Here is a 21787-nt window from a genome sequence, read left to right as displayed (position 1 = left end):
TCTCAGATTTGGTTTGGTTTGTTTTTTTTCCCTTTAAATGTTTATTTTTCTTCCCAAAAGCACGCTTAGGATGATGGAAACACGGAATATCCTGAGCTGGAAGGGACCCACAAGGATCAGAGTCCAACTCCTGGCCCCTCACAGGGCACCCCAACAATCCCACCCTGTGCCTGAGCACAAATATTTACCAGATCTGCCAAAATTTCAGGGACTCTCCCTTTAAAACAATCCTTAATGGAACGGAGGCTTTATCAAGAAAAATCTATTTCTGTTTTTACATTTCCAACACATTTTTTGAGGGATGGGGGTTAAGTTTTGTGTTGACCAGGACGTGCGGGCACAGGGAGAACATGCACTTCATTTAAAATTATGATTTAACAGGGTGATCTCAGAAGCTTTGCCCCAGCTTTTATGATTCTATCAATGCCAGCTTTTCAATCCTTGGAACAAAATGCACAATTCCACAAAAAAAAAAAAAAAAAAAAAAAAAAAAAAAAAAACCCACAAAAAAACCACACAAATTTGCCACCAAACACAAAGGAACCATTCAGTAGCTCTTGTATTTATATTTAATTGTCTTCAAAAGGGTGTGTTACAACTGGGGAGGGGGGATGAAAATTAATGTATTAATAAACTACGCAGGGAGTTGTGCAAACTTAATTTCTGTCCTACAGCAAGAAGAAACAAAACCATCTTATTGCATGAGCAGGGGCTTTGTGATCCCTTCAGCACTCAGATTAACCAGTCACAAATGCACATTCCAAAGGAGGGCACAAATCATGTGAAAAATCTCTTTACAGAGTTAATGAATGACTCACCTCCCTTCTCTCCCGAACAAGGCAGCCCAAGGAAAAATGCTCCAGAGAGGAGGTGAAGGATTCAGCTCTCAAGGAGACAAAGGCAGGGATAAAAGTTCCTCTCAGCCCCAAAAGGAGCTGTTTTAAGAAGGGTTTGTGAGGCTGCACGGGGCTCTCCAACAAACAGCACTGCTACAAAACCAAGTTCCACTTGTAGGACAAATAAGCAATAAATTTAAAATACAGCAAGAGTTACTGAGGGAGGGTGTTCCCACTGATGCTGGGGTTTAGCAGAGAAATATCTACATTTCTTTACAGCCCTAAGCCCTGAACTTTGAAACCATTTGCTTGGTCACTAGGTATTTATAATTAATTTGTCTTTTTTTTTTTTTTTTTTTTCCCAGATCCCCTTTCCAGAGTAGCTTAGAGACAGCGAGTTCAAGCTTAGGGGCAAAGGGAAATAATCAGATTTACTTTTCTCCCTTAAAAACCCTGATTTTTAAGTGTAGCTCAAGCTTAGCCCTGGGTGGAAGCCCAAGACAAGACACCAGAGAAGTGCTGCGTATGTTCAGAGTGCAGAGGAATGATAGTGCTGGAGATTTATTGCCTGCAATTAGCCACAGAACAGGCTAATGAATCTCCATGAGGACAGCAACGCTGCCATTTGGTGAAAAGGAGTTGCAGGAATGCCAGAGCAATGATCCAGGCAGGACCACAGAAACAAAAACGAGTGCTTTAGATGGTCCTGCCTGGCTTTTGGGGACTCTCAGCTCCTCCTGGAGCTCAGCTGAGAGCCCTGGAGGGTCCTGCTGGGGAAGCACCTCCCCAGGATTTTGGGGTTGCTGCTCTCTCACCCTCCAGGTTCCCTGGCTGTCGGCAGCAGGAGTGGATCTGGCCACGTGGAATCTTTCTCTGAGATGAGCAGCCAAGTCCTGAATGTGCTCATAAGCTGCAAAAAAAATAAATCTGGACCGACCTTGAATAAATAGCAGGCAGCAAGCAAGCAATAGTGAGGATCCACCACTTGGCCTTCTGTTTGTTACTGGTGTTTCTATGCAATTTGGGACAGATTTGGCATTTTTAGTCACTTTGGTTGCTCCAGCCAGCCGGGCCAAGCCTTTTAGCCCTGGGAGAGCTTGGCTGGGGACAGGCTGGACAAGCAGGGCAGCTCAAGGGACAGCACAGGCTGGAGGTGAGGTTGTTCCTCCCCGATTGCTCCTTTTTGTCCAAATCCTTGTGCACTCTGCACCTTGGCTCAGCTCACTGCAGTCGGTGCCGCTCTCCGTGCCCGTATCCTTGGGCCTCTGTAGCTGGAAGGACACAAGGAATGGAAATGTCAGCTTTAGCCACCCGTTCTCCAGTCTGAGCCACACATCTCACCCCTGGGGGAATTTTTATGTTTCTGTAAGGTACAAAAATGATAAAAAAAGCCTCATAAAATCAGGCCTTCTCTGCCTGCACTGTCATTTCTTCTAAGCCAAGCTAGCATTTTGCAAGTTCCCACGTGAAAGCAACCCTGGTGTAAACAGCTCATCAACAAAACAATCTGTTCCTGGGTCAAAAACAACTTAGCACCCGTATAAAGTGGTTTTACACTGTTAGATAGAAAAATGAAAACTATTTTTTCATCAACAACCTTCCCAGCGTGTAGACACTGAGAGTTTGAGTGACCAATCCATACAGCGCGACAACTTCTACTAATCAATAATGTAATTGGCAAGAAAATTACCAACCAACTGGAGTCCCACAGGAGGTCTGGAAAACTGAATAATAAGAATAATAAAAAAAAGATTTTTCCACCATGAAGAAAATGGAGTCTCATGTGCTTTAATCCTGTATTTTTGCTCTCACTGCAGCCCCTAGATGGGAAAAATGAGCTTTTCTCTTCAGTAGCTTCTGTTCAGTTTTACTCCATCCTATCAGGGACCTTTCAATGCCCATGACAGAAAGTGGTTCCTGGGCAGCAGAAGGAAGGAAAAAGTGTTGTGTCTTTATAAATGGCTTCAATTGCTACCCGTGCCCTGCCACATTGGAAAATGAAGGGCAACCAAGGCTTCAAAAGACTTTTAAAGATATAACTCTATATCTTATATAACTTTAAATATAGTTTAAACAGTTTAAATATGTATCTCTATATATACAGTTATATATAACTATATATATAGTTTGTAATAGTTTGTATAAATATATAACTCTAAGACTTTTAAAGCTATAACTCTGTATCTTATATATCTTTAAAAGTTTAAATATATAACTCTCTATCTTTATATATAACTATATATTTTAAAGAGCACTTTTAGCAGCGTTCCACCCTTGTTATCCCAAAGCAGCTCCAGGATTTTCACTGTACTCTTCTTCCTCCTGCCTGCAATAAACTCCACTAGGAGGAGTTTTACTCCTAAAAACGGGGGAAGAGCCCAATTTTGATCAGTCCCCGTGGCGAAACAAGGGCGGTGATGAGCACAGGATGTCCCAGCCCTGAGGGGCTCCTCTGGGCATTTTGGAATGCATGAAGCAGAAACTCCTCAGAGAGAGAAAGGAATGCAGGATTTGAATTGGAACCTTTAGAAAAACTGAAATATATTGAGCCAAACAGTAGGAGTGTACGTTTTAAGTAAGTAGAAATATATCTTAAGTGCCTTAAGAGACTGTGTTAGCTAGTAAAAGCCCTAAAGCTTAGCTTAAAGTTCAGTAGTGTTACTTTTCACAAAATTAACCTAGCCCCAGACTTTATGAAGACATAGCAGGACATTGCTTAGATTTCTGGATAGAACAGATGGAACTGTATTCGTAGATTTTGTGTAAGAACTGACACTACACTTTCCCACAATGGAATTAAGCTCAGACAGGTGTACGAAAAATGCTTTATAATCATGGTTTTAGCTGATTGGGTGATTTATGAATAAAATCCCCCTGTATTGGGGTGCAAAAGAAGTGATAGTAGCTTCTGCTAGCTGCTACTGCTTCTGCTGGGAACACTGGGACTCTGTGCTGATACCTCAGGTTTTGGCTTTTCTATTTTTCAGATTCTGGTCAGATATCTCAGGTTTAACTTTTCTATTTTTCACATTCTGAGCTGCTTTAGTGTGTGGCTCTGAGCTTCCCACGAGGGGATGCTGAGCTCTCTGCACAGAGCAGAGACAAAACAATTCCTGCTCCAGCTGGGCACCAAGGACAAATTATCCAAATCTCAGCCCAGCAGCACCAACAGCGTGGGCTGGAGAGAGGAAAACAAGCAGGGTGGGACTGCCTGGGCTGGAGCTGGAATGGGACAATGAACTCCAAGGTGCCAATGGAGCAGAACTGATCATTTTGTGACCAACCATCCATTTTTTGGGCCCATTTTGGTTCATCTTGGGTGCAGCCCTGGCTGGGCCCTTGTGCTGCCCGAGGTGGATCCATTGAGATCCTTTAATAAATCCCAGATTTATTCTTTAGCTCTGTCCAGTCACTGTCCTAGGGCAGCTTTCACAAGGCATCAATTCCAAAAAGCTTTTAGCACGGACTTAAACACTCTGACCTCTCCAAGGCTGATGTACTCATGGAACAAACAGCTTTACAACAACCAACACCCAGCTGCTGCCACTGATGGCTCCACCTGGCTGCCCCGAGCTCACCAGGGTGCCCTGAGCTCACCTGGCTGCCCCAAGCTCACCTGGCCCGAGCTCACCTGGCTGCCCCGGGCTCACCTGGCTGCCCCGAGCTCACCTGGCTGAGCTCACCTGCCTGCCCCGAGCTCACCTGGCTGAGCTCACCTGGCTGAGCTCACCTGGCTGCCCCGGGCTCACCTGGCTGCCCCGAGCTCACCTGGCTGAGCTCACCTGGCTGCCCCGAGCTCACCTGGCTGCCCTGAGCTCACCTGGCTGGCCCGGGCTCACCTGGCTGCCTGCGCACGGTGCGGCAGAGCGTGCTGCCGGGCCGGTGGCTGTACACGGGCTGCACGCACACGCTGCCGCTGCTGCCCCGGGGCAGGTCGCTGAGCAGCACGCTGTGCACCTGCAGAACGAGGGAAATGACAAATGTTCAATAAGGGACAAGGGGAGACGAGAACCACGGAGCAAAAATGGGAAAAATTCATAAAGGACAATGGGAGACAAGAACCACGGAGCAAAAATGGGAAGAAGTTGAATAAAGGACAATATAGAACTCTACATTTTAACATTGACAAAAGCAATATTATGTATCTTATATCAGCTATTGCACTGAGGTTAATTAGCAACAGTAATAAAACTCTCTAACAAAGTTACTTTAACACTAACACTTTACATGGATATAAAATCCATTTTAATATTTGCGAAAAGCCACAATTATGATATATATAATAGATATAATATATATAAGATATATAATATTTTATATATATATTATATACAATATATAATATATGTATAATATAATATAATATAATATAATATAATATAATATAATATAATATAATATAATATAATATAATATAATATAATATAATATAATATAATATGTATAATAGCTATAATATCTATTATATATAATAGATATAATATAATATATAATATATAGTATAGAGTATAGAGTATAGAGTATATAGAGTATAGAGTATATAATATCTACTATATAATATCTTATATCTATATAATATATAATATATAATATATAATATATAATATATAATATATAATATATAATATATAATATATAATATATAATATATAATATATAATATATAATATATGATACATGATACATGATATATGATATATGATATATTATATATAATAGATAATATATATTATATATAATAGATAATATATATTATATATAATAGATAATATATATTATATATAATAGATAATATATCATATATCATATATCATGTATCATGTATCATATATTATATATTATATATTATATATTATATATTATATATTATATATTATATATTATATATTATATATTATATATTATATATTATATATTATATATTATATATTATATATTATATTATATATATAATATATTATATATTATATATTATATATTATATATTATATATTATATATTATATATTATATATTATATATATATCCATAACGAGCAGACTCTCCCTCCCCGCAACACCGCAGCTTTGCCTGCATTTCCATGTCACCGCGTTTTCCCGCGGGCAAACGCCGCGGAAGCCGGCGGCGCCCGGCGCTCTGCGCACCCACCTGCGCGGCCACGCTGAGCGCGGACGAGCGGCCGCTCCGCCGCCGGCAGCGCACCCGGTACCCGCGCACGGCGCCCTCGGCGGGGTCCCAGGAGGCTCGCAGGCTGTCGGCGCCCACCTCCTCAAAGCGGAGGTGCCTCACCCTGGAGCCCTCTGCGGGGAGAAAATCCGTTCTAGTGCCGGGCGTTGTTGCGGAGTGGTCCCTGCTCCTCCCGGGGGATGCTGGAGAGCCTTGGGTGCAGAGGTGGAATCACTCTGCATCTCCCCGCTGAAGGGGCTCGGAGGGCACAGCACCGAGGGAAACAGAGGTTGGATGTGGGGAAATAGTTTTTTATAGGAAGGGTGATAAAGTTTTTTACGGAAAGGGGGATAAAGTTCTCCCTGCCCAGGGAGGTGGTGGAGTTGCCAGCCCTGGGTGTGTCTAACAAAGCCTGGATGTGGCACTGGGTGCCAGGCTTGAGTTGAGGTGTTGGGGCTGGGTTGGACTCAATGATCTTAAAGGTCTCTTCCAACCTGGGCATTCTGTGAATTCTGAGCTCGCTCACACTAATTAGTTCTTAACTTTGCCCTCGTACAAGCATAAAAGTCTTTATTTCACTGGCAGTCACCTCCCACACCCTCAGCTCTGTCATCCCCTGAGCTCCTCCTCACTCCTGAGTCCTGATAAGAGCCAGACTTTGCCTCCTGCAATATCCTCACAGGTAATTCTTCACAGAGCACAAGTTTCTGCTCATTAACTTCTTAACTTCATCAAATCACCCCAAGAACAAGCCCAGAGGAGTCAGAAGGGAGGGAGAGGCACCTTGCTTTCTTTAGGGATCTGCAGGGGTGCCAGCAGCTCGGCCATGCCCATTTAACAGCTGGCACTCTGTGTGTGACTCTCTCCCAGCCCTGACACATCTGCTACACATCCAGAGCTGCTCCTGCAGCTTCCCCACCCCAGGCACTGCATTCTGAGTCCTGTGGCATCACCCCATGGCAGGTGACCCTCTGGGGACACTCCCTTGTGCTGCCACTCGCCCTCGCTCACCTTCCTGCGTGCAGGCCTTGGCTGACAGGGATTTCTCCTTGCCAGATCTATAGATTGCAGTCACTGTCACCAGGTAGGTGGTGTTGGGTGCCAGGTGCTTCACCACGGTGCTGTTGTGCCTCCCATCCACCTGCAGCACCTTGACTGAGTTCCCTGGGAGGGGCCCGTACAGCACCTGGTAGCTGGCCACGCTGTCCAGCACTGGAGCCCAGCTGACGTGGAAGCTGCGAGGCCCAGAGTCCGAGATGAGAACCTGAACTGGGCTGATTTCCTCTGGAAGCAATGGAGAGAGAGGTGAAAATGAGGATTTAATGAGCATTATTGACCTGCATCATAGTGGGCTTCAAGGGTGTGGAATTAAAATCAACCCAGTGGAATTAAAATCAGCCCAGCAAAGAATTAAAATCAACCCAGTGGAATTTAAATCAGCCCAGCAAAGAATTAAAATCAACCCAGTGGAATTAAAATCAGCCCTGCAAAGAATTAAAATCAACCCGCTGGAATTAAAATCAACCCAGCAAGCAGATGTTGATACTCATCACACTGCTCAGCCCAAAGAAAAGGGTTTCTGTTGCTCTGATTTTTCAAAAGGGTTAAGTTTTCTTTTATAGTTCTTTTGAAAGTTTTAAAGGTCTCATAAAAATTCTTTAGCCTTCTGATAATGTTTACATATTTCAGGGTTAGAGTTCCTACACAATTTCGTGTATAAATAGAGTAGTTTACATGATTTTCTGTAGGTGGAGAGAAATGATTGATGGATCTTTGGAGCAGTGTGGTTGGAGAGGTGGTAATTCCATCCTCCAACCCACGGTCACCTTTGGAATTCTATAAATACCAAATGTTTGAATAAAACTGGGTCTTATCCTCTTTTGAACTTACCAAGCTTCTGTGTACTCATTTCATGTCCAACAGCAACAGGTTTCTCTACCTTTCAGCCAGAACAGTTCTTCCATGCAGAAAATTAACTGTGTACAAGTCCACCTTGACTTTGCCAGCCCAGCCCAGGTTTTCAGTCTGCCCCCTTTTTTCAGGCTGCTCCCCAGCATAAATCTGAGTTATTTTCTGCACAGGGAGGCTGATCCTGCTCCGAGTTTTTCCCCGTCTAACACAGATTTCCCTTAGGTCATTCCAGCATCCTCTTATCTTCACCTGCAGCCCCAGGTAGGAGGCAGGGATCATCTCCTTGACCCCATGAAGCTCTCCAAAAACTTGTGCCCCGAGCTGCCGTCTGTCCCACATCTTTATTCACAAAGGTGTTCCATATGCAATACATTACACAACTTTTTTATGCATATTTAACCCCTGGCCTGTCCTCCCCTCTCATGCTAAATAGGTCCATGCCTTTCTGGGCATGCATGGTTCGCTGTGGTGGTCTCACGGGGGTATCTGGTGGTCTCTGAGGCTGAAGGTCATAGTCTTCCTCTGGATTGAACTTTTGAACTTTTCCCCTTTGCACATGAGCTTTTGGTCTTTTGGGGTCTTATCTGAGTATGTCTGTCAGTCTTGACATGATTGAAGATTAGAGGGGTCTCCTTCTCTGGGTATTTTTCTTTCCAGAGACAAGGCAGGCCTTTGTCTGGGTTCTATACATTCCCTGGCTTTCCCTGCTACTGCCTTTTATGCAGGAAGCTCTAAAGCTTTATGTTTCCCTATGCCCCTTGTCTCATGGCAGATATTTCTTTCACGATACAGTCACCTTTTGAATGTTTGCTGAAGTGAACCTCTCTTTCACCCAGGCCCCCCGTTACCTGGCAGCGTGGTGACGCTGGTGGTCTGGGTGGGGAAGTAGTGCACGTTGGATTCGGGGGTCAGAGCCACCTCGTAGGTGGTTTCTGGAGCCAGGTGGCTGAGCACGAGGCTGCCCAGGGCCGCGGGCAGCTGCTGGGTGCTCCTCCGGGCTGGCTCAGCGCTGGGGCCGTACTCCAGGCTGTAGTAGCCGCTGTCCTGCGACAGGAGCCTGGGCCACACCAGGCGGAAGCTGCTGGAGGTGACGTCCGTGGCGTGGAGCCGCGTGGCTCGCATGACACCTGCGAGGGGGACAAGGGGACAGAAATCACTGCTGGCACCTGCTGCTGCAGGACAGCAAAAGCATGACGCGAGCTGTTGTTATGTATCTTATAGTTCTATTTCCCTCAAGCACCTAGCCTAGATCTCTAACCCAGTGTGGAGAATGAATTCTCTCCAAATTCATTTCCCCGAGAAAATCAGTGAAACCAAAGCACCAAAATTCCTGTACAGGACTCAGCCCAGAGCTCCATTTCTGCCTGTCTGTGCCAGTGCCCCGTGCCAGGGAGAACGGGCAGCAAGTGGGGAGTGTGAGTTTGTGAGCCCCAAGGTGGGCACCTCCCTGGGGGCTGCCCTGGCAGGGGAGACCCTCCTGTGCCAGAACCAGAGACCCTCCTGGGGCAGTTCTGTGTCAGAACCAGAGACCCTCCTGGGGCAGCTCTGTGTCTGAACCAGAGACCCTCCTGGGGCAGTTCTGTGCCAGAACCAGAGACCCTCCTGGGGCAGTTCTGTGCCAGGAAAAGCAGACACAAATTGGACTTTTTGGGTCTTCAGCTTCTGTTTATTGTTACCTCATCAAAACTTCAGCACTCTGTCTGCACCAGACTCTGTGTGCAGGAAAAACAGCACAAAAATGGCAACAACCTCATGTTACAAGGCCTTTTAAGCCTAATCAAAAACTGATCTACCCAATTAAGAAGTGACACCTAAATTATTTCCCTTTCTAACCCAATAACTGACCCCTGAAGACCCACAATGCGGATTTTTCTGCCCAATTACAAGATACCACCCAAACCCAAGAAGAAAAAGGATGAAGAAGAAAGAAGAAAGGAACTCAAGACAACACCCTGTATCCTCCATCTTGTATCCATCTCTAACACCCTAAAACCTGAATTTCTCATCCATGTGATATATTCTCTACAATCTCTCCAATCTATTTCACACTTTTGTGGTTTCTGGTTTATCTTGAGGCTTTGGAAGATTTCTCCATGAGTGAGGGTGAAAGTCAGAGCTGCCCTGGGGGTCAGGACAGCCCAGAGCAGACAGGGGGATATTCCCAGTGCCCTGGGTTTGCACAGGGGAGTGCCCAGCTCTGCTCAGGCAGCTGAACCCGGCCCAGCTGAGGTCACTCCCTGCAGGGCTCACAGAGCTCCCTTGTTTGGTGACATTCAGCACTCAGAGCCCCCCTTGTGCCACCTCACCTCTCCCTGCCCCTGCTTCTCCTCGAGGCTCACTCCTGCTACCTTCTGTCACTGTTGGACACGAAATCAGTACAGAGAAGTTCGGTGAGATTAAGAGAGGGCAAAAAAAGTTAATTTTATTGCTGACCTTGTAATATATAGAATTCTAAAAGTGGCAGTGGATTGGAGGATGGAATTGCCACCTCTCGAACCACACTGGTTAAACCAACAGACTATTAATTCTTTCTTTTCACAAAGAATGCAAAACAATAGTTGTTTACGTGAACAGTGCGTAAGAGCTCTAGGAGAAAGACGTAAACATTATCAGAAGGCTAAAGAAGTTTTATAAGAACTTTAAAAAGAAAGAAAGAACTATAAAAGAAAACTTAACACTTTAAAAAAATCAGGGCAACAGAGCTCCAAGCACCAATGCCAGGCACAAAATCCCTCTGGTGCTGCTGGGCAGCTCCCCCAGCTCTTTCTGCTCCTTGACCCTTCTGAGCCCATTTTGGGCAGAATTCCACTGTTCTCTGGGCTTCCAGAGGGGCACAAACACACAGGGCTTTGTTTCTAGCTCCAGGGAAGTGGCATAGGCACACTGGAGATCTCTTCTATTTTTAAAGGATTGTTAAGAGCACCCCGAGCCTTGAAGTGCCCCTAAATCCTTATCAAGAACCTTCCAGCTCATGCTCAAGCACTCACAGAGCACTCTGGTAGTTCTCACCACTGCACAGAGGTGAAGGGAGGCACAAAATCCCTCCCAAACCTGCAAGCTGGGGTTGCTTTGCACTCCCAGACTCGTCCTTTAGCCCGGAGAGGATCAGCTCTCCGCCTCCGAGCTGCTCCGAGCCCTGCCAACTCCTCTGTACCAAATAAAACAGCCTCAGTTTTTCCTCTGAGCTGTTCCCTGGCTGTCCCAGGCAGGCAGCAACATTTCCCTGCTCCCATTCCATCCCATCCCATCCCATCCCATCCCATCCCATCCCATCCCATCCCATCCCATCCCATCCCATCCCAGGCATCCCACTCCACCCACTCAGGAGTCCTGGGGCACTGCACCCTTCTGTGAGCCCCACAAAACACCGGGGGCCAAGCCACGAAGGAACAGGGAGCACAGGAAAGGGCTCAGCGCTGCCAAAAATCCTGCCAAGAGCTCAGGGAATGGAAATAAGTGAGCCTGGAGGCAGGGACACTGTGAATAAAGGGGGCAGATCAAAGGACAGGGGGCAGGAAACCCACAGCCAACAGCTCTGCCCCTTGTTGCCAGGGCCCAGGAGGCTTCAGCACACAAAGAGGGCAATAAAGCACAGAAAAGAAATGAATAAATGCCCACAATTGTGAGAAATGGATTTGTAGGGAATTCTCCAAGCCTGACAGAAGGCTCACGCATCTGTGTGCAAACCTTGAGAGAAGAAATGCCGATTTAGAAATGCCATGGAATAGGACAGACATTGTTGGGAGAGAAATGGAAGTTTGAAAGGATGGCCTTGCAAACAAAGATTAGATATTCTGGAGAAATGGAATTATGAAAGATGCATTGCAGTCAGACCCACGAGGGGTAATTTTAGATGACTGGCTTTAAAACATTTCCAACATAGTGTAGCTAAAACTAATAAGCCAATAAACACTTATAATGTACTATAATGAAGAAATAACTAACTTCTGATTGGAGCAGCATGAATTAGAACATCTGTATTGTGTCATATATATGGTGTATATATGTATGTGTTATATGTGAATTATAACATCTGTATTTCACCCTTCACATGAGACTGCAAATAAAATAAAAGTTTTTCAAACACCTCTCAGTTGCCCCATCTCTGGGTCAGGAAAGGGCTTAATCCAACACACAATGTGTTTCCCAGCCCCTCTGTTCCCAGAGGGAAGCAGCAATATTTAATAATAATTAATAATAATTAATAATTAATGTCCTGTACTAGACTCAGTTAGTGCCTGCCTAGTGACACTCAGCTGGTGACACTTTCCCTCCCCCTCCTGCCTTTTGGTGACTCCAGGCACTGCTCTGCAGCCACGAGCTCTGGAGAGATCAGGGTCAGAGTTGCAGGAATGCTGCTGGTTTCATGATGAGGGCAAGAAATGCAGGCAGGCAGGAGAACTTGTGCTAACCTGGCTCTGAGAAGCTGCAGCTGGGATTTGGGACAAACCACTTCTCCTTCCTTTCCCTGCTTTGATGGGAGTGGGGAAAGGGTCTGATCCTGGGAGGGGGGACAGCTCTTCTGCAGCTGCAGGGTCTGAGATGTGCTCACCTGCTTGGGCTCAGTGCCAGGTGAGGCCATCAGAGCACTCGGAGCCTTCTCCAGGACCTGCTTTTGGGTCAGAAATGCGCTGCCCTGGGCACGTGTGGGTTGTGGTGGTGCTCAGGGCCTGCTGGGCACGCAGGCTCCTGCAGAGGCTGGCTCAGGAGCTGTGCCAAAGGCTGGAAGGAGCCAGCAGGCTCAGCTTCACTGGGCTGAGCACAGAGCAAGTGGCTGCAGGCACAGGGCCTGATGTCACCTCCGAGGAATGCCTTGCTTTCACAACACTGAGGGTCCTTCCCCAGCAGGACAGCACCAGACTGCCACATTTTGGGCACATCTGAGATCCAACAGCAAGAACCTGAGCTCCTGCACAGCCTGAGAACCTTCCCTTCCCTCTGGGAAGGGCGGAGGTGCCCGCCAGGAGCCAGCTGTGCCACGGCCAGGCTGGCAGGGAGCTGCATTCCGCAGAATTCCTGCAGGGGCCGAGGGAAAAGAGGCACTGCAGACCCCCAGGCACGCACAGCCCCTGTCCTGCAGCCCTCACAGGGCACAGCAGCAGCTCGGGGACCCTTTCAGCTCCACCACGTCCCAGGAGTGTCTCCCTGTGGAGGCTGAGGCTCCTCAGCCCACCTGAGGCTGCAGCAGCTTGGCAGGAAGCCTTGGCTTGGAATATGTGTGGAGCAGGCAGGGAACACCCCATTCCTGGAGAGGAGATGGAAGGAGGAGAGCAGCTCTTGACAAAGCTTGTTTGTGCCTCTCCAAAAGCCTCCACTGTTTCTTTGGGGTTTTTTTCTTTTTCTTTTTTTTTTTTTTTTTTTGTTTTTTTGTTTTTAACAGGAGATGAAGATAAGTGATAATTAAACCGGTCTGGTTTAAACCAGATTTGGAAAGGCCTGATTAATTCCTGCCTGCCACGATGCTGTCTGTCCCTGCCATCCCAGGAGGGAGCAGTGGACTTAAGTGTGGTTTTTTTTAAGGTGAAATCAGGTGATGTGACCAAAATCTGGCACTTTGCAGCCCCTGGATTCGTGTGGGAATCTCACCTTGCATCAAAATCCCAGCCCAGGAGGTTTTAGGCTTGCTGGATTCACAGAGTGCTGTCCTCAGGCACAGCAGCTGTGACCTCTGCAGATTTTATGATCTCCTGTGCTGCAGATTTCTAATTTTTGAGATGCTATCTTGTCAGGATGCACTCAAACAAAATACCTGGAGGTCTGTGGGGTGGCTGGGGCAGAAGGAGGAGACCCAGTTCTCACATGGGAGAGATTTGGGTGTTTGAGGGAGAACACAGTCCTTGTTTTGTTTTGTTTGTTTTAATGATTGTGATTGGGAACAGGAAGGAATTGCCACACACAGAGGATTCTGTGGAAAGGGTTACTGGGGCACCAAAGCCACCACTTCAGCCCCACAAGGAACACAGAGGTAACACTTGGCCTGCTGAGGCAGGGCTGGGCTGTTCTTCCAAAGGTTGTGCTGGCCAAGTCAGGCCATGGATCTGGCAGATGTGGAACACGTTAGAACAGGGGATTTATGGTAGAAAAACATTCCTTTCCTATAGTCTCAATGCTGACAGCAGGCACCATCCTTAACTGCAGTTTGTAAAAGAACAACTGCAGGAGTTGGAGGTCTCAGCCCTCAATGGTGTATTTAAGGAATCAGATGTATCCTAAATAAGAGTTGGAGGGAGCTGACAGGACCAAATCCTTGCCAGGGACACACATCCCATTTTGGATGTGTTCAACACGTTCATGTTCCTCCATCAGCTGGCACAGAGACAGACAATGTTTGAGAGGAAAAAAAAAAAAATAACCCTGAGTGTGAAAATCAACTCGAGTGCTCAGGCGCTTTGTGTCCATAATTTTCCTGAGGTGAAATCATTCCTGTTTGGGAAAACTTTGGTTATCAACCTGTGCAGGTGGGGGCATTTTTGTGCTCTGCCTGGCTTGTGCAGATGCCTGACCTGCATGACTCATTTCAAAGGCTTGTGGGGTTTTAAGGAATTCAGATATTTTGCTGCCCAAGTTCCTCATTCCCAGCTGAACTCCTCACAAACACAAGTTCATCTCACCTAAGGGAATCTGTCCCACTCACTCAAATATTCCAAGGGTAAATATTTGTCCCAGACCTCCTAGAAGCCTTGTTTTATACTTGGACCTGCAGCATGGTGGGCAAACCCCACAATTTTCCAGGGCAGCGCTTTGGGGTCGGGATGAGCGTGAGATTTGGGGCATTCTCCCACTGCCCACCCCACAAAGCCAAACACGAACCCACCTGTGGAACCCTCTGAATCCTTCCCCCTCAGGGAAATCCCCAGGGCATTGCCTTGGAAGAATTTATCATAGAGTTTTCCCCACTTGGGCTGAAAGAAAAGGCTTCCCCATGGAGTCTCGCACCACAGCACGAACCACTCCTGTTCCCTTGCCCGTATGTCCCAAATTCTCATGGTTTGTCCTTTCCCTGTCCCCTCATTGATAGTGGTGGCCAGCCCCCTCTCCCCCGTAGGGCAATGCTCTTTGCCCTGCCCTTTGTGCCACCCCACACTTAACCTTGTGCACACAAGGTCTTTTGTCCCTGATTTCCCTTCGGCACGCTGGAAGAAACCTTTGATGGAACAGGATCATACAAAAGGCCCTTCTGCCTCTCCTGGCCGAGCTAGCCACGGTGAGTGTGGCGTGTGTGGACTCGACTGCTTTGCCTGAATTTTCCACAGGAAAAATTTCCACCCAAGCAGCTTTTCCACAGGAGATGTGTAGATGTGACAGCCTGGTCAGAGAGCGAGAAAACCAGATAAGTTTTCTCACAGTGGACTTGTGAGATGTTTAAGGAGTTGTAGAAAAGCAATGGTAGCTTGTTATTATAAACAACTGACAAGTAATGTTTTTCTTACTTCCTGTTTACCTGTTCCTCTCAAGGATTGTTTATAAGAAACATGGTTTTGTTAATTAGCCAATCAGGTGAAATATATCAGAACAGTTTATAACAAAAAGAGTTTTTCATATTAAAGTTGTTGTACAAACCAAACTTTTCATGCGTCTATACCACTTCCTTACTCAGTAGCGACAGAGATGCTTTTTGGGGAATAGGTAACAGCACCCACCACCTAAACCCACGCTGCTACACCCACCCTCAGCCCTGCTGCCACCTCCCAGTGCCAGCCTACCTAGGATGCCATCCCTGAGCTCCTTGGTGATGATGGGCAGGTCATCCACATCCACAAAGTGCAGGTGTTTGTCCGAGGGCTGGCTGGCAGCGGCCGAGAGCTCCAGGAAGTTGCCGCGGCCGGTGCTGACGATGAACACGGTCACCCCCATGTCCTTCAGCAGCTGCATGGGCTCGGAGATGTCATCCGTGGAGAAGCCATCCGTCACCCACACCAGCACCTTGGGCACGCCTGGCCGGGCCCCAGCCTCGCCGCTGAAGAGCTTTTCCTTGGCGTAGGACAGCGCTTTGCCCGTGTTGGTGTCACCCATGAGCTGCCGCGTGTCCCTGATGGCTTTTCTCACCGTGCCACTGCTCAGGTACTGGTCAAACGGGAACTCCATGGTGGGCGTGGTGCTGATGTGGATGATGCTGATCTGGACGTCCCTAGGGCCAAAGGTGAAAGGGTGCAAAAGGTCCCACATGAATTCCTTGACTTTGGAGAACTCATAGTGGGAGACGCTGGCAGAGCTGTCCAGCAGGAAGAGGAGGTCCCCCTCTGCGCTGGAGATGGGTGGCTGGGCACCTGGCAAGGCACAGAGAAGGAGCAGCATCAGTGGAGTGGTGTGAACCCAAAACCAGGCACCTATTGTAAATGCAGGCAAACCCAGTGGGAAGAAATGCTGATGTCTGACTCAATTCAGAAGCCTGAAGATTTCTTCATTATAACTATACTATAAAACATTAATATACTATTTAAAGGAGATACTAAATCTACAAACCTATTTTTTCTAACTCCCAACTCCCTCTCTGAGAGCCCAGCCCCAGGTGGGTTGGATTGGCCATCAGCTCAAACAATCCTCACCAGGAACCCAACCAAGCAATCACCCCAGGGAAACAATTCTGCAAACACATTCCACATGGGAAAACAAGAAGCAGAAATAGAAATTGTGTTCTCTTTCTTCCCTCTGTGCTCCTCTATGAAAAATTCCTGAGAGAAAGAAGAATGTGCCTGCAACAGGCACCTGCTGGGGAAGCTTGGTTGTGTTGTGCCAAACCCCAGGATTTGGGGAGAGGTGCTGGCTGAGATGGCAGAGGCACAAGGGATCTCCTGGAACAACAGGAGGGATCAGGGAGAGCACTCAGGAATGGAGAAAGTTCAAGTTACCTGGGAGTGACTGTTCATGAGGGCATGGAGTGACAGCGGAGGGATATGGCTTCAGGCTGTATTCCCATCCCTTAAATGCTGGTTTTCCTCATCACTCATTGCTGTTAATTAGGGAAAGGCCCAGTCTGACACCACAGGGTTCTGCCTTGGTTAACAACAACGGGTTAACAAAACCAGCAGCTAAAGGTCAGGGGTGTGTTTTGGAGCAAAAGAGACCCTCTGTGGGTGAAGAAGAAGAATTCTCCTTCATTCAAATACCATCCCACGTGTAACACTCAGTCCTGCATGAGATGGAAACAAATCCCTCCTGTTCAGCAGAAAGAATCCACTTTAAAAATCGAGACAAAGGCTCTCCCCCCATCAGGAGTGTGGCAAGGCTCAGAAAGCCACCAGACACTGAAATCACCCTCCCCTGCAGGTCCAGGCTTTCAATTCCCTCATCCTTCCTCTTGCTCCTTGTCCTGCATCCAGCACAAACACGCCATCCGTGCCAGAGGTGGGGCTGCAGAGGTTTGTTACCAGCAAATCCCTGCTTACGCAAGCAGCTGCTGTTTTCAGGCGCTTCCCTCACTTCAGACGGCGTGGCGAGGTGCCAGATGAGGATTTCTCACTTTTCAGGAGGGGTTTGGAGGCAAAGGGGCACCTGTGAGCACTTCCCTGCCTCCTGGACTGCCAGGGATAGCGGCAGATCTGATCACTGCGCTCTGCTGGAGCCTGGGGAGAGACAGGGACACACAGCGGGGTCCCGTGTCACCCCCTCGGTGATGCCAGCTCAATGCACTGCGCTCAGAAGTGTTTTCAAGGGCTTGATATGGGAGCAAAATGTCACTGTGGGAACACAAGGCTGCCTGCTGGCTTCTCCAGGAGGAAAACAGCTGGCCAGGCTTCCCCGTGATGCTGAGAGGAGACATCCGCTCGCGGAGCTCCCCACGCTCTCAGCTGGGAGCTGAACACGCTCCACACGCCTGATTTACACAGCCTTGGAGCTGCTGGGGCTCAGTTACAGCCAAGAAGGATCATGTCCTGTCTGGCTTAACCGTGTTTGACATCCCACCCTTGTCTTCTCTCACCGCTCGGAAAAAAGTCCAGCTATGAGAGGGAGCTGAGGAGCACGGGCTGAGCTTCCCTGTGGCCCCTCTGGATCACAGTGAGAGGCAGGAGGAGGAAGGCACCACCTCTCCCTGGCAGAGAATTCTCCCCCCAAGCCAGCCAGGAGGGGTTTTACACTTCAGAGATCCCATGGGAGACGAGGAGGTCACCTGCCTGATGAAGGGCTGACATCCAGCAAGCACAAAATACTTGTGTGGTTAAAAGCCTTTAGGGGTTCCAGCTCATCCATGAAACAGAGCTGAGGTGAGAAATGGCCCTTCAGGCAAATCCCAGCAGCAGGAGGGGAGCTGTGCTGCCACCTCTTGTGATTTTCCAAGAGTTTCACTCTCTCTGCTGTTTTAGCAACGTATCTGGGATCATAGAATTGTGCCAGTGCTTCAGAGACCAGTGAGGGCAGGGTGCCCCAGAAAGTGTGCTTGGGTGGGCCATGTCTGAATTTTTCATTCACAACAGCAACATCCCCGTCATTTTCTGCTGATGCCAGCCCAGGAAACAACAATCAAATTCCATTTATCCAAGCCCAAACCATCAAAAGGCCGTACTTTACATGGGTGCAGCTGAGATCCAAATCTGAAGCCAAAGAGGGAAGGGGGAATTGGTCGTGGCTTGCCTTGACTTTGTGCAGGAATCCAAAATCCATTGTCCAGAACAACCCAGTCATTCCTGAGGTGTGGAAGCCCCAGTGGCCACCCAGCAGCTTCCTCACTTTGCCCGCTGTGGCTGAGAATGCAGCCACAGTCACTGACATTCAGCCAAATCCCAAGGAAAAGGGTTCTGGACAGGTATCCCAAAATGTCCCTGTCCCTGTGACTGTGGCACAGCATCACAAACCCTCTGGACAAGGCACCAGCCCCTGCCAGGAGCTCTGCCAGGCTGGGATGGGCATCTCCAGCCCAGAGGGGTCATTCCCTCTTGGGGGAGAGGCCAAAAGCAGCTGATCCCAAACCCAGCTTATCCCAAACCCAGCTGATCTCAAACTCAAGTTTATCCCAAACCCAGCCTATCCCTAAACCAGCTCATCCCTAAACCAGCTCATCCCTAAATGAGCTCATCCCAAACCCAGCACATCCCAAACCCAGCTCATCCCAAGCCCACACACTGCCTCTGGAGCAGGGCACAACCCTTCTGGAATGCCAGGCTGGCTTTGTCACAGCCCCTGAAGGTCTGAGCATTGTTCAGAGCCGGGGCTGGGAAATGCCACACGCGCCGGGGTGGCAGGGCGGCGGGACAATGGGAGCTGCTGCTGCCTGGGTGGACTTGGAGTGCTGGGACAATGCCAGGAGCAGGACACTGAGAGATGGATCCAGCTCCCCACGAGGGACAGACCCCAGTGGGACACTGAGGGACAGATCACAGCAAGACACTGAGGGACAGACCCCAGCTCCCTGTGAGGGGTCTGAGCCCCAGCAGGACACTGAGGGATGGATCCAGCTCCCCACGAGGGACACACCCCAGTGGGACACTGAGGGACAGACCTCAGTGGGACACTGAGGGACATAAGCCAGCACCCTGCAAGGGATCTGAACTCTGGCCTGGGATACTGAGGGACAGACCCCAGGGGAAACTGTGGGACAGAAGCCAGTGGCACACTGAGGGACAGAAGCCAGCTCCCTGCGAGGGATCTGAGCCCCAGTGGGACACGAGGGAGAGAAGCCACCCTGGGACACTGAGGAACAGAAGTCAGCTCCCCGTGAGGGACAGACCCCAGCTCCTTGAGACCCCAGCGGGGCACTGAGGGACAGACCGCAGAGGAAACTGAGGGACAGAAGCCAGTGGGACACTGAGGGACAGAAGCCAGCTCCCTGCGAGGGATCTGAGCCCCAGTGGGACACTGAGGGACAGAAGCCACCCTGAGACATTGAGGGATGGACTCCAGGGGACACTGAGGGACAGACCCAGCTCCCTGTGAGGGGATTGAAGCCCCAGTGGGACAATGAGGGACAGACCCCAGGGGATATTGAAGGACAGACCCAGCTCCCTGTGAGGGCAGACCCCAGCGGGACACTGACGGACAGAAGCCAGCTCCCCGTGAGGGACAGACCCCAGGGGATATTGAAGGAGAGACCCCGGGGGACACTGAGGGACAGACCCCAGGAGATACTGAAGGACAGAGCCCGGGGGACACTGAGGGACAGACCCAGCTCCCTGTGAGGGGATCGAAGCCCCAGTGGGACAATGAGGGACAGACCCCAGGGGATATTGAAGGACAGAGCCCGGGGGACACTGAGGGACAGAGCCCGTGAGGGCTCCGAGCCCCAGCCCGGCCTCTCGGTGCCCAGCAGCGCTGTCAGCCGCCGGCACTCGGGGCTGCTCGGTCTGAGGGCTCCTGGCCAGGCTCACACCATGTTCCCCCGGTTTCCCGGCGGGTTGCAGCTCCCAGGGGCACCGACACCGAACCGTGCCCGCTCGGATCCCGGGCACACCGACACCGAACCGTGCCCGCTCGGATCCCGGGCACACCGACACCGACACCGAACCGTGCCCGCTCGGATCCCGGGCACAGGGCAGCACAGACCGAGCTGCGGCAGCTCCAAGCCCGGCGGGGGTGAGCCCTGCCCAGGACTGACCCATCACCATTTCCACCAGCAGCACCCGAGAGAAAGCTGAAGTGATTGAGTTACAGAGACGAGCAGAGAACACCGCGTTAAACACCGCCTTGGCTTCTCTCACTGCCCGTGCTCCAGCCCGCAGTCAGGAGCGAGGATTTTCCACAGGATTTCTCTTAACTCTGCAAATTTCTGGCGCAATTTCCTCTTCCCCACTGGGAACGAGCACGACAAAATTACTTTCCAAGCAATTTCTTCCCGCAATCGGACAGGTTGGTTTGTTTCTTGCACACGAGTACTTCTCAACACCTAAAGCAGCACCCTAGGCTCAGTTTTTATTCTGCAAAGGTTTTATGAGGAGAGCAGGAGGCATGGAACGGGGTGAAGCACCAGAGGAACGCTTTGCCTTTCCAGGCACTCACCTGGCTCAGGTGTGTCCTGACCCGCAGCGAACCGCAGCCACAGAAAAAGGGAAAGCAGCACCTTGGCCAACATAGCAGAGCCTGGTCCTGGCCAAACTACCTCAAATCCACCGCCTGGGCTCTGTGGGGGCACACCAAAAACCCCAGATCAGTCATAGTCCGGATCCAGCAGCTCCCAGCGCCGTCCCACTGCCATGCCCGCAGCTCGCCGTGTGTTTTGCTGGGCTCTGCTGCGAGCTCTGGCTCCTGGAGGGAATTTTTCCTTCCTCCCCCCCACTCCTTTTAAAGCCATAAATCCATCTTGACAGCAATAGCTGGAGGAGAGGCGCAGGCAGAGCTCCTGCTTGCTCTTCCTCCGCCGAGTTAAGCTCGCCCCAGGAGCGGGGATTTAGTCTGTGTTGCAGCTGGGCTTGGTTTGAAAAAATATATCCCGATAGATAAAACTTTGGCCTTGCGAGGCGCTGGCAGCAGGCCAGTAACCAGAGGGAAAGAAAAAAAAAAAAAAAGGTAAGAAAAGCTGTGAAAAATCCAAAGTTCTGCTGTCTGGAATGAGCTGGAAGAAGGAAAACCACGTTTATAAAGGAAAGAAAGAGTAGAAAAGGCTGGGAAGCTGCCCTGCCCTGGGAATATTGGCTAATCTTCTGGGAGGAACATTGCACAGGCCCTGGTGCTGCTCAGCGGGGCCCTCCCAGGGCTGGGGGACACTCGAGGCTGTGTCCCCTGGGTCCCCTGGGTCCCTGCTGGGGCCACCAAAACATGCAGAGTTTGCAGGAAGGAGCTGCTGCCCAGGTGGGAAAAGGCAGGGAGAAGTTGGAGGTTTGGATGTTGAGAATTTTAGAATTTTTTTTTTGTGCGTGTGTGTTAATAAATTTTGATTTTTAAGAAAGTGTTATATTCGATTTGAGGTTGTAGGAAAAAGCTTTCAAAGTTAATTGATAGCACTAGAAT

General features: G+C 49.1%; 1 protein-coding gene across 1 annotated transcript; it reads right to left on the bottom strand.

The window, feature by feature from the left end:
* Positions 1-555: 555 nt before the first annotated feature.
* VWA1 (von Willebrand factor A domain containing 1) lies at positions 556-21492 on the bottom strand. Its single transcript, XM_021529846.3, has 7 exons — positions 20840-21492; positions 15616-16179; positions 8761-9039; positions 7013-7285; positions 5984-6135; positions 4676-4793; positions 556-2107 (listed from the first exon to the last, which is right to left on the bottom strand). Exons 1-7 carry the CDS (start codon positions 20910-20912, stop codon positions 2058-2060), a joined length of 1509 nt encoding a protein of 502 aa, XP_021385521.2. The 5' UTR covers positions 20913-21492; the 3' UTR covers positions 556-2057.
* Between the last annotated feature and the right edge of the window lie 295 nt (positions 21493-21787).

Source organism: Lonchura striata, chromosome 21, assembly GCF_050655825.1.
Source record: "Lonchura striata isolate lonStrDom1 chromosome 21, ASM5065582v1, whole genome shotgun sequence".
Taxonomy (NCBI): domain Eukaryota; kingdom Metazoa; phylum Chordata; class Aves; order Passeriformes; family Estrildidae; genus Lonchura; species Lonchura striata.
This window is presented reverse-complemented; position numbering and strand designations above follow the sequence as displayed.